Below are 14334 nucleotides of genomic sequence, written 5' to 3' on the forward strand. Positions count from 1 at the left end.
CCTATACCCCTGCCTTGCACCTGCCCTCCAATGTGTGTGTGAATGGCTTCACTGTGTGAGATGGAAGGTTCCCTGCCTGAGACTGGGGGGGAGGTGTCACTGGCAAGGTGAGGTTCCTAGGTATATTCTGGGGAGCTCCACAATCCTGCTGTGAAAGCTCAGGGGTGGGACCAACAGAGTGAAGCTGGGCTCTGCCTAATTGGTCCATGAGGGCCACAGATGGCCGAGATCAGCCGGCGTGTGGTTCCCAGGGCTGGTAGGTTCCACCCGCCTGGAGAATCTGGCCTGATTTTTGAACAAGTGTGACCTTGCAGTGGAAGATTTCTAGCAACAGGGTGGCTGGATCACATCTGAATACACCTAAGCGTCCAGGGCAGGACTCCCCTGCCTGGGCTCTCAGTACCCCAGGGATGAGGCAGCCCAGAGGGGTCTTGCCTGAATGCCAGGCACAGCCTGGCTGGAAGTGCCCTGAGCCTCTGGCTGAAGTTTGGGGCACTCCAGAAATCGCATGGAATCTCCCAGAGCTCTTGGGCTCTGGGACCACCCCTTTGGGTTGGCTGAAGCCCCATGACAGGCCACACGGGTCTCGGTGCAGTGTCCCGGCCAAAACCCTCCAACTTTTCTGGACTCTCAGGAAGCTGACAAGCCTTCCTGGGCGAGGACCCAATGTGGCCGAGCGTCCTGCATAAATTAATAAGTTACAAGTACCTGAGCAGGTAAACTGAGCACCATAGCACAGCACCGTGGGCGGACGCAGTAGCTCAAAGTCTTCAAAAGAAGGGCTTTGGATGGTCCAACAGTCAGAGCCTGTTTGGGGCAAACGTCAGCTTCCTGGGAAACTGCTGCTAGTGCAAACTCGTGTCCGGTTGGTCCAGGTGGGCTGTGGTGTCTCACTTGTTGGAGGCAGCTGGGGCAAGGCGGGGTACTGAGTAAGGATGCTTGGGGGCAGGTCTATACCAGGGGAGGAGAGGGAGACACGCCAGGGTTAGAGGTCCACTAGAGGCTTTGGGACAGGGGTGCCCACCCACCCTTGGTTCCTCTCCAGACTCTGGGTGCTAGGGTTGCAGAAACTACAGGGCAGGGTTCTCTCATTTCAACAGAAGATCAAGTTTTACTGGGAGGGGTGGGGGGCCACAAGTTCTGCATGTGGGTTCAAGCTCCAGCACTGCTGGGAGCATCTGTCCCTCAAAACAAGGGAACCCCCAAACTAAACATTTTTTTGGGTCCTAAGTCCAAGGTGCATTTTCCACAGTTTCTGGATCCAGGGAGCAGAGTTGGGGGCCTGGCCAAGCTGCTTCCCCACCTGGGACAAGACCAGCAACCGGCCAAGGGATGGTGGGTCCTGCTCAGGGACACTGCAGAGGAACCCCCAGACTCACAGCTGCTCCGCAAGTCTCAACAGGAGCCAGTCTCTTGCTGGGAACGTTGAGATGATCTCAGGGAGTACAGTGGGCGGATTAATCAGGCAATATGCTTTGCTGCCCTCTATGCAGCGTGCTGACTGCTCATTACTTCCCCCAGTGGTTGATCTTTGTTTCTGCAGGCGCAGGGTGCTGTCTGCTCACCACTGCCCCCTGGTTATTGATAACTCCCCTCATGCCTAGTTTCCAGCCTTCCCATGGTGGGGGGTGAGACATGCAGGACACAGGGACTGAACTCCACCTTGGGGTTCTTTTTTTTTTTTTTTTTTTTTTTTTTTTGGTTTTTGGGCCACACCCGGTAACGCTCAGGGGTTACTCCTGGCTACGTGCTCAGAAGTTGCTCCTGGCTTGGGGGAACCATATGGGACACCGGGGGATCGAACCGCGGTCCGTCCAAGGCTAGCGCAGGCAAGGCAGGCACCTTACCTTTAGCGCCACCGCCCGGCCCCCCACCTTGGGGTTCTTATAGGGGGCATGAGGGTAGTTCACTGTTTGAGGAGCAGGAAAATGACACCTACCTGACGGGGGTCTGGCGGAACCCTGAGTCCACAGGGCCCCTGGGTCTGACTGCAGCACCACTGAGCCGGCCTGACTTGTTCAGGGGGTCTGCAGGCAGCGGCTTCTGTGGGGGGCTTGGCTTCTGAGCTCCCTGAAGAAACAGGAAGAATCTGAGCCACAGCCAGCTGGCGATTGCAGAGCTAAGTGCATAAAAGGCACTTGCCTGGGATCATCTTACTGAAACCTGTCCCCATCTGTTCAAGCCAAGAGCAGGGAAAGACAAGTTGAACCCCAGTCCTGAACCTAATTGACTGGGAGCTGCCCTGGTCTCATCCCCATCACTACCCCAAGCCGAGGGCTCTGGAACTGCCTTTTAGGAAGCACCATCTGTCCACATCCCTATGGGCACTTCTGTTCAATAAGTGGGCAGGGCTTGACTCCTGGCACCACAGAGGGTCCCCAAAGTCCTCCAAATGTGATCTCTGAGCACAGAAGAAAGCTCTGAACACTGCCAAAGATGACTCCCAAACCAAACTGGGCCTGATACCTGCTTAGGGATTACTCTGGCTCTACACTCAGGGATCAATCCTAGTGGTCTCGGGATCATATGGGGTGCTGGGAATTGAGCCCAGGTCATCCAAGTACAAGGCAAGCATCCTTCCTGCTGCACTATTGCCAAATAAAAGAAGTACTTTATTATTATTTTTTTCTTTTGTTTTTTTTTGGGGGGGGTCACATCTGACAGCGCTCAGGGGTTACTCCTGGATCTATACTCAGAAATCACTCCTGGCAGACTCAGGGGACCATATGGGATGCCAGAATTTGAACCACCATCCTTCTGCATGCAAGGCAAATGCCCTACTTCCATGCTATCTATCTAGCCCAATAAGAGGTACTTTAAAGCTCAGAAAAACAAATTGGGTTCAGAAACAAAATTAACAGTAGAAATGAACATTTTAAGAGATATCAGGATGTAAAGAGTAAGGGAGTTATGGAAACAGAACAGGACAAATAGAGGAAAGAATCACTGAACTATAAGACAGTAATCATACAAATGATTTCTGTGGGGAGATGTAAATAAAAATGATGAAATGACAAGAATTCTGACTCAAAATGGAAGCTTAATATGAGTGGGTATTCTAAAAGGGAACAGTGCTTATTCAAAGAACAGAAAATTAACCAAGTGTACAAATAATAGAGCTAATAGAACACCTGGCTACTTCACTTTAAAGAGAAAGATACCAAGACACACAGCAGTGAAACCATCAGCAAAATAGAAGGCAATGAGGGGAGAGAGCAAGGCACTGCCACTAGGTTTCCCAACAGGAACTGTGATGAACAGGAGATAATGGAATGACATAGTTTGAATACTTGGATAAAAAGACCAGGAAAGGATCCTTTTCTTCAGTAAGAGCATGGTCAAAGCACACTGACTAAAATGAGCACATGGGTGCTGGAGCAGTAGCGCAGTGGTAGGGTACTTGCCTTGCATGTGGCTGACCCAGGAGGGACCTAAATTCAATTCCTGGCATCCCATATGGTCCTCCAAACCAGGAGCAATTTCTGAGTGCATAGGCAGGAGTAACCCCTGAGTGTCAACAGGTATGGCCCCAACACACTCAAGACCCCCCCCCAAAAAAAAGTACCAAGAAAAACAAAAACCAATAAAAAAACCCATAAAAATGGGCCGGAGAGATAGCATGGAGGTAAGGCGTTTGCCTTTCATGCAGGAGGTCATCGGTTCGAATCCCGGCATCCCATATGGTTCCCCGTGCCTGCCAGGAGCAATTTCTGAGCCTGGAGCCAGGAATAACCCCTGAGCACTGCCGGGTGTGACCCAAAAACCAAAAAAAAAAAAAAAAAAAAAAAAAAAAAACCCATAAAAATGAGCATATGAAAACTTCTTGCAAGACTTTCAGGTATGAGAAATGAAGACCTTGAATGGCCAGAGCTTAAGAAAGTTGCCAACTTTAGGCCATCTTGATGAAAAATTTAAAAGGGATATTCCTAGAAAGTTAGTGCCTACAAAATGGAAGGGAAAAGTGACACAGTTGCATAAATCTGGGAGGTAGAATGATGGCAACCAGGGCTGGAGTCACATATCAAAATCAAGAGTAAATGGGAGGGCAAACCAACTCTAGGATGCTTAGAGAAAACATTAGAGAAATAAGGTGAAGAAAAGAAAATGCATGTTCTGGGCCAATGGAAAGTTTAAAAAGTGCAGGGGTTACTAGGCTTATAATTAGACACATTTAATTTTCCCAAATACAGAATGAGACAAACACAGGATCTTGATAAAGGGGTTACCAGTGAAGGAACTACATACATCCCATCTGCTCTGAGGATGGGACTGAGACCCTCATGGCCCTTATAGAATCTTCTCCAATCCTCTCTCTCCTCCCCCCATTCCTGTGTACTGACGAGTTCAGCCTTTCCAGAAGCTTCTTCACCCAGACTCCTACCATGCTTGCAAGCACCTTCCAGGGAAGAAAAGTCTAGACCAGAATGACTGGACCATGACAACGTTGTGAGCCAAGAAAATAGAAAGTCAATACTGTCTTGTGACCCAGGGATAGATTTGCAATTCTAGAAGGTTCCCCTTATTCCATTTTCTTTTAGCAGTGTGAAAACATGAAGGGGATGCATTAAAGATTCCAGAGACCTCACATGTGCCAACCATAACATCCCACTGCATTTCCTCCTCCCTGTTCCTGCCCAGTTCTTCCACCTCCCTGGCCAACTCTCTCTCCTCTTTTCATGCAATCACCCTGCCATTATTGCCTCCCTCCTCACTTCCTTCCTCCTTCCATCCTCTCAGACAGCCATCTCTCTGCTATCCATCCAACCACCTCTCCTTCCCTCTATTCAATATTTCCTCTGCTTTCCATGCCTCATCCCTCCTTTCTTCTATCCATCCCTCCACTTTCTGTTGGAGTAACCAGTTCTTTTTTATTTCCTTTAATAATATGGAATGCTTCATGAATTTGCGTGTCATCCTTGCGCAGGTGCCATGCTAATCTCTGTATCATTCCAATTTTAGTATATGTGCTGCAGAAGCGAGCACTGGAGTAACCAGTTCTTACTTTATTCAGGATAATTCTTTGCATGTTGTTTGTCCCTCCTGAATGGGAAGCACCTCTGGATTGGCCCCTATATCCTCCAATCTGTTTTTCACCCATGGGGTGGTTCTACTCTTCCCAATAAGGACCTGGGGTAGAGAAACTTCTTTCAGTTTTGGCCCACAGCTAGCCTGTTTGCCTGCTAGTATTTGCCTGTTTGCAGCGAGCTTATGGTGGAAGTTCCTGAACCTGTTTTATCTTTTTTTGTTTGTTTTGTTTTGTTTTGTTTTTGTTTCACACCAGGCAGCACTCAGGGGTTACTCCTGGCTCTATGCTCAGAAATTGCCCCTGGCAGGCACAGGAGACCATATGGGATGCCGGGATTTGAAACACCGTCCTTCTGCATGAAAGGCAAACGCCTTACCTCCATGCTAACTCTCCGGCCCCCTCTTTTATCTTATTTTTGTTTGTTTGTTTGTTTTTAGGCCACACCCATTTGATGCTCAGGGGTTACTCCTGGCTAAGCGCTCAGAAATTGCCCCTGGCTTGGGGGGACCATATGGGACACCGGGGGATCGAACCGCGGTCGCGATCTTTCCTTGGCTAGCGCTTGCAAGGCAGACACCTTACCTCTAGTGCCACTTCGCTGGCCCGTTTTATCTTCTTAACCTGTGTGGATTATTTCCTATGTTGTTGTTGCTTCCAGACCTGCATTTTCCAATTCCCTGGGATTGGGGTATGAGGCTTCCACTATAATCTTTCATCCCTCCATCTACTTGCCATACTTCCCTTTCTTCACTTAGCCCTCCACCCCCTCTGTCTCTCTCTTTCCACTCATCTATTTATCCTTCCATATACCCATCCCTTTCTTTCTCTATGCACTCTTCTTCATTTCTCACCACTTCCCCTCACGCTTTCTCTCCATCACTCTCCATTCTTCCACCCATTCCTCCGTTCCTCCTCCTCGCCTCTGTTTATGAAGTAGGAAATAAAGACCCACCTTGTTCTTTATATGACTGAAACACAACTACAATCATGTTTGTAATCAAGGTGTTTAGATAAAGAAATATATTTAAAAAAAGTAGAGACCCGGGGCCGGAGAGATAGCATGGAGGTAAGGCGTTTGCCTCTCATGCAGGAGGTCATCGGTTCGAATCCCGGCGTCCCATATATGGTCCTCCCGTGCCTGCCAGGAGCAATTTCTGAGCCTGGAGCCAGGAATAACCCCTGAGCACTGCCGGGTGTGACCCAAAAAACACACAAAAAAAAAAAAAAAAAAAAAAGTAGAGACCCACCTCTAGGTGTCTTCCCTGACAAAGTTCCTGGCCTCACTTTTCTTTGCAACCCCTCTAAAATGGTGGGGTTGTAGAGGCTTCTAAATCTCTTTGGGAGGGTCTGAAATACCTACCAAGTGCTTGGCTCAGAAGAACCATCCAACAATTTGTTGATCCCACTAACAAATGTTTACTATTTTATTACAATTCAAACACAGCTAAAAGCTCTTGAAACATACCCCCCCCCCAACCTCCCCCATTTGGTTATCAGAGTGAGGATGGACCAGAGAGGAACCTGGTCATTGTCTCACTGACATTCCTGCCACATAGACATCACTGCTAGAACCAGGCTGGGGAAATATCCTCATGGGCCTTTCAGCTTTTTTTCAGGAGATGCTCTGATTCAGCAAAAATCTGTCCCAGAGAAGGACACAATTGTCCTTTCTCACTTCCTCTTATTCCACCAGAGCAGCAGATCTGGTGGAAAAACACCAGGGCCTGTGAGTGTCGAGCTCTCACTCCTGAAGAGGTGACAAGGAGGACAGACACTTCCTCACATTTTCTGGGAACAAAGATATTAAAAGCATAAATACAAATAAAAGGAACCCATGGTAACCCCACATCCAGCCTGTCTCAGTCAAACAGTGTTTTGGGACCCGAACTGTAAAAGCCAGACAATAACAGAATGAGGGGGTGACTTTGGGGGTTCCTTCTAAGGCCGTGGCTGATGCAACTGTGTTCCAGAACGAGGTAGAACTGAGGTGCACTCGATACCACTGGGTGTGGTAGCAGAAGCCAGCCTTTCCCGTGGTTCTTAGCACATCTTTTCTAGACACTTTCTGTGGCTAAATTCTAAATTCCTTAGAATTTTCTAAATATCCTACTTCTAAATTCTTTAGAATTTTCTAAACATTCTATTTCTGAGCTGTGGCAAGGAACATGTGTTCATTCCAATGTAATACAAAGGAATGGATCAGGTTTGACAGCTGGATGAAGTCCTTCAGGGGGCTTCACCGGAGGAATATAGTCTCCCCAAAACCCACCCTGCTCCCCTTCCCTCCCCAGACAAGCCACCCACCTGCAGTGCCTGTTAGTGTCAACCAGTGTCCTGGTGTTCTCTGATATTGGGGTCACCCAGAGACTCCCAGGAAGGGTAGCAGGACATGGTCAGAATGACACAGAGTGACTAGCTCTGTCCTTTCCTGGCTTGCTTTTCTTTCCCATCGAAAGGGCAAGAGAAACAGTGTCTTCCACTACTGATCTAAGGTGTCTTAGTGGATGAAGGGGATGAAAGTCAAACTCAGAATCTGGGAAAGGCCAAGGGCATGTTTGTTCATAGTCTTCCAGCCACATAACCCCAGACTGTGCGGAAAACCAGGCTTGGACAAACTGGCAACAGAATGAGCCATGTGGGTTCAACCCACAAGAAGATAAGCAAGGACTTGGCAACCCGACAGGAGAATCCACAACAGATCATTCGTCTAATCCTCAAGGCTGGCCTCATTTGGATACCCGGCAAGAAAATGGAAAGAAAAATTAGGGACAGCATTTCAAAGGAATGACTGGAAGAGGAGAAACATTCAATCTGTCAAGAAAACAAGCTCTTCATGCTCAGGAAGAAAACGTTTCTCAAAGAGAAAAGAACTAGGCCAGGAAGAGCCACGGATGGGCCGTCCACGGGATAAAGAGGAATAAAGTGCCAGGGAGATGCACTTTATTTTATTGATTATTTGTTCGCGGCAGCCTGTTCTGTATCCTTGGCTTTCTGGGTTTATTCATTTATTTGTTTTGACAGCTATTCTATTAGCTGTCACTGGTTAATAGGCAAGCAACGTATATTCAAGAGCACTATGCATCAGAGAAATAGAGAGAAATAGGTTTTCCCAGATGGGGTAAACACATTTCAAGCCCCACCCCCACCCCTAACACAAACCAGTGAATACTGGATAAAATTCACTAAGCAATGGCCAGAGACTTGAAGGTTGAGACAGGCAAGAAATCCAGAGACCACCAGCACTGAGTCTTTCTTCTCCCCAGTTTGACATTTCAGCCTGGGCTCTGGAGAGGACCCATACTTGGAAATGTCAATGGCACCAGACTCAAATGACAGCAACAACATGATGATGATGCAACAAACACAAACCAGCCCAGGAAAGCTTGCTATCTGGGTGGATAGCCTTGGACAAGGGTGAGTGGTCAGGGACAAATTTTGGTCACACCTGCTCTGACTCTCATAGTTAAAATCTAGGCTCCCTTACTTAACTTTTGTTTTGGGGCCACACTTAGTGGTACTCAGGGCTTACTTCTGACTCTGAGCTCAGGAATCTCTTCTAGTAGGCCTGGGGGCACTCTATGAGGTCTCTCTGCTGTACTATCACTCTGGCCCTTAGGTTCCCTTTCTGTAAACTAGGGGCCTCTGAATACAAAGGCAGAGCCCTGTAGGTACTCCACTTGCCTGACAATGAGTCCACATCTCTTTCTGGAATAACAAAATGAAGACAGAACTGCCCTTTGGGTTTCTTTTTTTTTTTTTTTTGGTTTTTGGATCACACCCGGCAGTGCTCAGGGGTTACTCCTGGCTGTCTGCTCAGAAATAGCTCCTGGCAGGCACGGGGGACCATATGGGACACCGGGATTCGAACCAACCACCTTTGGTCCTGGATCGGCTGCTTGCAAGGCAAACGCCACTGTGCTATCTCTCCGGGCCCCCCTTTGGGTTTCTTATAATGTAGAGAATAAAAGGAGACAGAAGGGGATTCATAAAGGTCTAGATGTAGAAGACTCGAAAAGGTCTAAAGAAAAGCGTCAACCCAGAATGCTGTACCCAGTGCATTTGTCCTTTAGAGATACAGTGAAGGTGAAGGTGTGTCCAAGGGAAGGCAGCAGCATCTGTTGGCAGTCCTGCTTTTCAGACAGGAAGTGAGAACCGGAAGTAAGCTCAATCTCATGACCGTGGCCAAGGAGACTCTCTAGGATGAACCCAGCAGACCACTAGTTAAAAATACCATGTTTGGTGGTTGAAAGTAACAAAGTGCCATCTCCAGCAGTTAATACTCTTTACTTCCAAAGGTAACACCAAGGACCTTTGTGTCATAAGGGGAGTCACAAAGGCCTAAGAGGAAGCCAGGTATCTCAGGCCACTTGTGATGTGACAGATTCTCAAGCACCAGGAACTCTGCTCACTGACTCACCTCCAGACCAGCAGCTTTTCCCTGGGGGTGACTGTGTCTCTGGGGATACCTGGCTGCATTTGGAAACAAGACTTTTGTGGTATGGTGTTGCCTCCTAGGGATGGAACAGCAAGAGGAAGCTAAGTGCATAGGACAATCCCCTGCAACAAAACGGGCCCCAGCTCTAAAGGTCAGTAGCAGCAGGTGAGAAATCTCAGCCCTAGAGTAACTGCAGAGACTAGAGAAGCAACTAGTAACTAGCAACTAGATGAACTTTACAGAGACTTTACAAAACTACTGTAGCTCCATCTACATGGAATATTGGTTGGGGGGAATCAATCTATGAGATTTCAAACAAGCACAATAGGACAAAACTAGTGGGTGCCAACCCAATACAGAAATGGTAGACCTGAATCCTAACACACCAACAATTGTATTAAATGTAAATGGTCTAAACACATTTATTAAAAAAAATAATGACGAGAGAAGGCAGTAAAGACCTCTCTGACTCAGCTGTGTAAGGTCGACAGATGTATTTCAGATGAAATGGGGGTAATGGCTTCAGGGTGAGTTGAAACTCATTTCACATAGAAAGAACACCAGCAGGGCCGGAGAGATAGCATGGAGGTAGGGTGTTTGCCTTGCACGCAGGAGGACGTTGGTTCAAATTCCGGCATCCCATATAGTACCTCGAGCCAGCCAGGAGCAATTTCTTTCTTCTTTTTTTTGGGGGGGGGCCACACCCATTTGATGCTCAGGGGTTACTCTTGGCTAAGTGCTCAGAAATTGGCCCTGGCTTGGGACCATATGGGACGCCGGGGGGTCAAACCGCGGTCCTTCCTTGGCTAGCACTTGCAAGGCAGACACCTTACCTCTAGTGCCACCTCGCCGGCCACAGGAGCAATTTCTGAGCATAGAGCCAGGAGTAACCCCTGAGCACTGCCAGGTGTGACCCAAAAACAAAAAACAAAACAAAACAAAAAAGAAAGAACACCAGCAGACTACTGTAAAAGGGTACAGAAGGGCTTTCTGAGATTTCGGAAAATGGAACCATGGTACAAGATGAAAGAGACCAGAGCCCAAGGATCATCTCCAGATTAAAGAGAAACGGGACGAGACTAGAGAGCATTCATTCCACCAAGACTACAGAGCGGTTATGGAGAGCAGGATGGGTGTACTTATGGGTGACTTTAAAGACCCCAGCACAGGCTCAGAGCCCAATGGAGGCACTTTTCCACCTTCAGCATCAGGCTCAGCCCTTGCTAGACCATCTCAGAAGAGAGAGCTGAGAAAGTTTGGTCTGGCAAGAGCTTTGAAGTGTTAATCTTTAACTCTAAGAAAGTGCTGCTGAGACAGGTGTTTGAATACCCTGGGAGAAATGAATGTAGATCACAGGCCTTGGAAAAACATTTAATTGCTAGATCAGGATGTGGAAACATAGTTATATCATTTCTCAAACTGATATTTTGGCTTTTAGGGTTCTCCCTTCAGGGAGTCATGAAAATGTCCTCAAATTTATCTCTCTGGGCCTGTTTAGATGTAGAAATTATTTAGATGTCTTTAATGTTGGCTACTATAAATAACCAACAACAGGTTATTTACATATTACTGGTAAATATGTAAATAGAATAACTGTTGTGTGAATATGTAAATAAATGTTATTCACATATTTAACAACCTCTAACCAGACCCACTAATTGGCAAGGATTTAAAAAGTATTCTATATTTCCACTGAGTTCTATAGCGAAAATATCTTCCCTTTTGGGGGTGAGACTAGCTCATACCAGTGCCCAGGGGCTAATCTAATTTCTACTCCTGACAGTACTCAGCCTCCCAGGCCAGTGGGGCTGAAGGGCATGATGCTGCAGTGGTGGAAGTAACAGAGCTTCACTGGAGAAGCTGGGGACCCCCAGGGTTATATTCAGCATTCTCAGGAGACTCCTAGTGCTGCCAACCAAACCCTGCATTATAGCACCAGAGTCACAGTACAGTGGGGATGGGATTTGCCTCATATATGGTTGAGCTGGATTCTATCCCTGATACCCCATTATGTCCTAGAGCCCTTGTAGGAATGATCCCTGAGCACAGAGCCCAGAGTAAGCCCTGAGAACTTCCAGGTGTGGCCCTTAAACAAAACCAACCAACCCTGTGTTATCTCCTTATCCCTAAAGTATATTGTTTAATATATGGTAAATCGAAAAGGATTTGTGATGAAAAAGCAAGAGATAAACCAACGTTGAGGGGCCAGAAGATGGTCAAGGGGCTGGGAATATTTCAGAGGCTCAGGTTCCATCTCCATCCACTCATGGTTCCCTGGGCTGGAAGAAGCACCCCCCCCCCCACTCTTACCCCTGTCCAAACAGAAAAGCAATGCACTTAGGTAATAATCAAAGAAACGCAAATGTCTACAAGTTGACCAAAGATATTGCACCAATGAGAAAGGAAGATTGGTCAGGAATGATCACTGAGCCTCTCGCATGCTATATTTCCTTTGAAGTTGTAAGGGTCACATGGGATTGCACTGGGGATCAGGGTGAAGTTCGGGTACATAGCACCTGGGATTACACCCAGGCTTCACCCTGAAAGGAATGTGCTCCATCCCATTGCCTGGACTGCCTGGTGCATCCTAACCTTGCCTTCATCAATTTTGATCGTTCTTGGTGGGAAATTGAATGACATCATGCTCCTAGTCCTGCCAAGCAGAAAGGAGTTCTTGCAAAACTGGCAAAAAAAATGAGGGGTTCTTAGCAAGTCTGTAAAACAGTAGAGTCTGAGCTGGAGAAACCAGTAGGTGTCTTTTTTATTGTTTAGCATTTATTTTAGCATTATATGAAGACCCTTCCCCAGTATAACATTCCCATCACCAATGACCCAAGTGTCCCCCCTCCCCATCCCATACTGGTCTGTACTCTAGACAGGCTTTCTACTTCCCTCATTCAGTCACATTTTGTTATGATGGTTCTCAGTGTAATTATTTCTGTAACTGCACCCATCACTCTCTGTGGTGAGCTTCATGTCGTGAGCTAGACCTTCCAGTCCTCCTCTATTTTGTCTCTGAGAATCTTTACACAAATGTCTTTTATTTTTCTCAAAACCCATAGATGAGTGAGACCATTCTGTGTTTATCTCTCTCCCTCTGACTTATTTCACTCAACATAATAGATTCCATGTACATCCATGTATATGAAAATTTCATGACTTTATCTCTTCTGATGGCTGCATAATATTCCACTGTATATATGTACCACAGTTTCTTTAGCCATTCATCTATTGAGGTGTATCTAGGCTATTTCCAGAGTCTGGCTATTGTAAACAGTGCTGCAATGAATACAGGTGTGAGGAAAGGATTTTTGTATTGTATTTTTGTGTTCCTAAGGTATATCCCTGGGAGTGGTATAGCTGGATCATATGGGAACTCAACTTCCAGCTTTTGGAGGAATCTCCATATCTCTTTCCATAAAGGTTGGCCTTTATGAAATCAATGGTCTTTTTATACACCAATAATGATAGGGAAGAAATGGACATTAAGAAAACAACCCCATTCACATTAGTGTCACAAAAACTCAAATACCTTGGAGTTAACTTGACTAAAATGTGAAGGACCTATACAAAGAAAACTATAAAACCCTGTTACAAGAAATAAGAGAAGACAAGTGGAAATGGAATCTACATACCCTGCTCTTGGATTGGCAGTATTAACATAATTAAAATGGCAATACTCCCCAAAGCATTGTACAGATTTAATGCGATCCCTCTAAAGATACCCATGACATTTTTCAAAGAAGTGGATCAAACACTTCTGAAATTCATTTGGAACAACAAACACCCATGAATAGCTAAAGCAATACTTGGGAAAAGGAATATGGGAGGTATTACTTTCCCCAACGTTAAACTATATTACAAAGCAATAGTTATCAAAACAGCATGGTATTGGAATAAAGACAGACCCTCAGATCAGTGGAATTTGCTTGAGTACTCGGAGAATGTTCCACAGACATACTGTCACCTAATTTTTGATAAAGGAGCAAGAAATCCTAAATGTAACAGGGAAGGCCTCTTCAATAAGTGGTGTTGGCACAACTGGTTAGCCACTTGTAAAAAAGCGAACTTAGACCTCCAGCTAACACCATGTACAAAAGTAAAATCCAAATGGATTAAAGATCTAGATATCAGACCTGAAACCATAAAGTATATAGAACAATATGTAGGTAAAATGCTCCATGACATTGAGACTGAAGGCATCTTTAAGGAGAAAATAGCACTCTCCAAACAAGTGAAAGCAGAAATAAACAGATGGGACTATATTAAGGTGAGAAGCTTCTGCACCTCAAAGGAAATAGTGCCACTGAGTGGGAAAAACTATTCGCCTAGTACCCATCAGATAAGGGGTTAATATCCAAAATAAACAAGGCACTGTCAGAACTTTACAAGAAAAAAATCATCTAACCCCATCAAAAAATGGGGAGAAAAAAATGAACAGACACTTTGACAAAAAAGAAATACAAATGGCTAAAAGGCACATGAAAAGATGCTCCACATCACTAATCATCAGAGAGATGCAAATCAAAACAATGATGAGGTACCATCTCACACCATAGAGATTGGCACACATCACAAAGAATGAGAACAAGCAGTGCTGGCAGGAATGTGGAGAGAAAGGAACTGTTATTCACTGCTGGTGGGAATGCTGTCTAGTCCAGTAGGTGTCTTTAAATAAAAAAATAAATGAACTTGAAAAGGAAAAATAGGGAAGACCTGGTCATTATCATATCATCATATCATCATCATCAACAACAACACCACCATTATTATTTGGTTTTGAACCACATTTTGTGGTGCTCAGAGGTTACTCCTAGCTCTATGCTCAGGAGTCATTCCTGGAGGTGTTTAGGGGACCCTGTGGAATGCCAGG

The 14334-nt window shown here is 46.0% G+C and overlaps 1 protein-coding gene and 1 non-coding gene across 2 annotated transcripts in view; both read right to left on the bottom strand.

Moving 5' to 3' along the window:
• Nucleotides 1-14334, bottom strand: part of ADAM12 (ADAM metallopeptidase domain 12) — a 70963-nt gene continuing 56629 nt past the window's right edge. Inside the window, exons 19-20 of the mRNA XM_049764537.1 lie at nt 1940-2070; nt 1-951 (exon numbers count right to left, since the gene is read on the bottom strand). Coding sequence (XP_049620494.1) covers nt 891-951; nt 1940-2070 — 192 coding nt within the window. The 3' untranslated portion in view covers nt 1-890. The remainder of the gene's footprint in view (nt 952-1939; nt 2071-14334) is intronic.
• LOC125995387 (U6 spliceosomal RNA) lies at nt 4880-4983 on the bottom strand. The gene has a single exon (XR_007490924.1). It is a non-coding gene; the product is annotated as a U6 spliceosomal RNA (small nuclear RNA).

The sequence above is a fragment of the Suncus etruscus genome, chromosome 17 (genome assembly GCF_024139225.1).
Source record: "Suncus etruscus isolate mSunEtr1 chromosome 17, mSunEtr1.pri.cur, whole genome shotgun sequence".
Taxonomy (NCBI): domain Eukaryota; kingdom Metazoa; phylum Chordata; class Mammalia; order Eulipotyphla; family Soricidae; genus Suncus; species Suncus etruscus.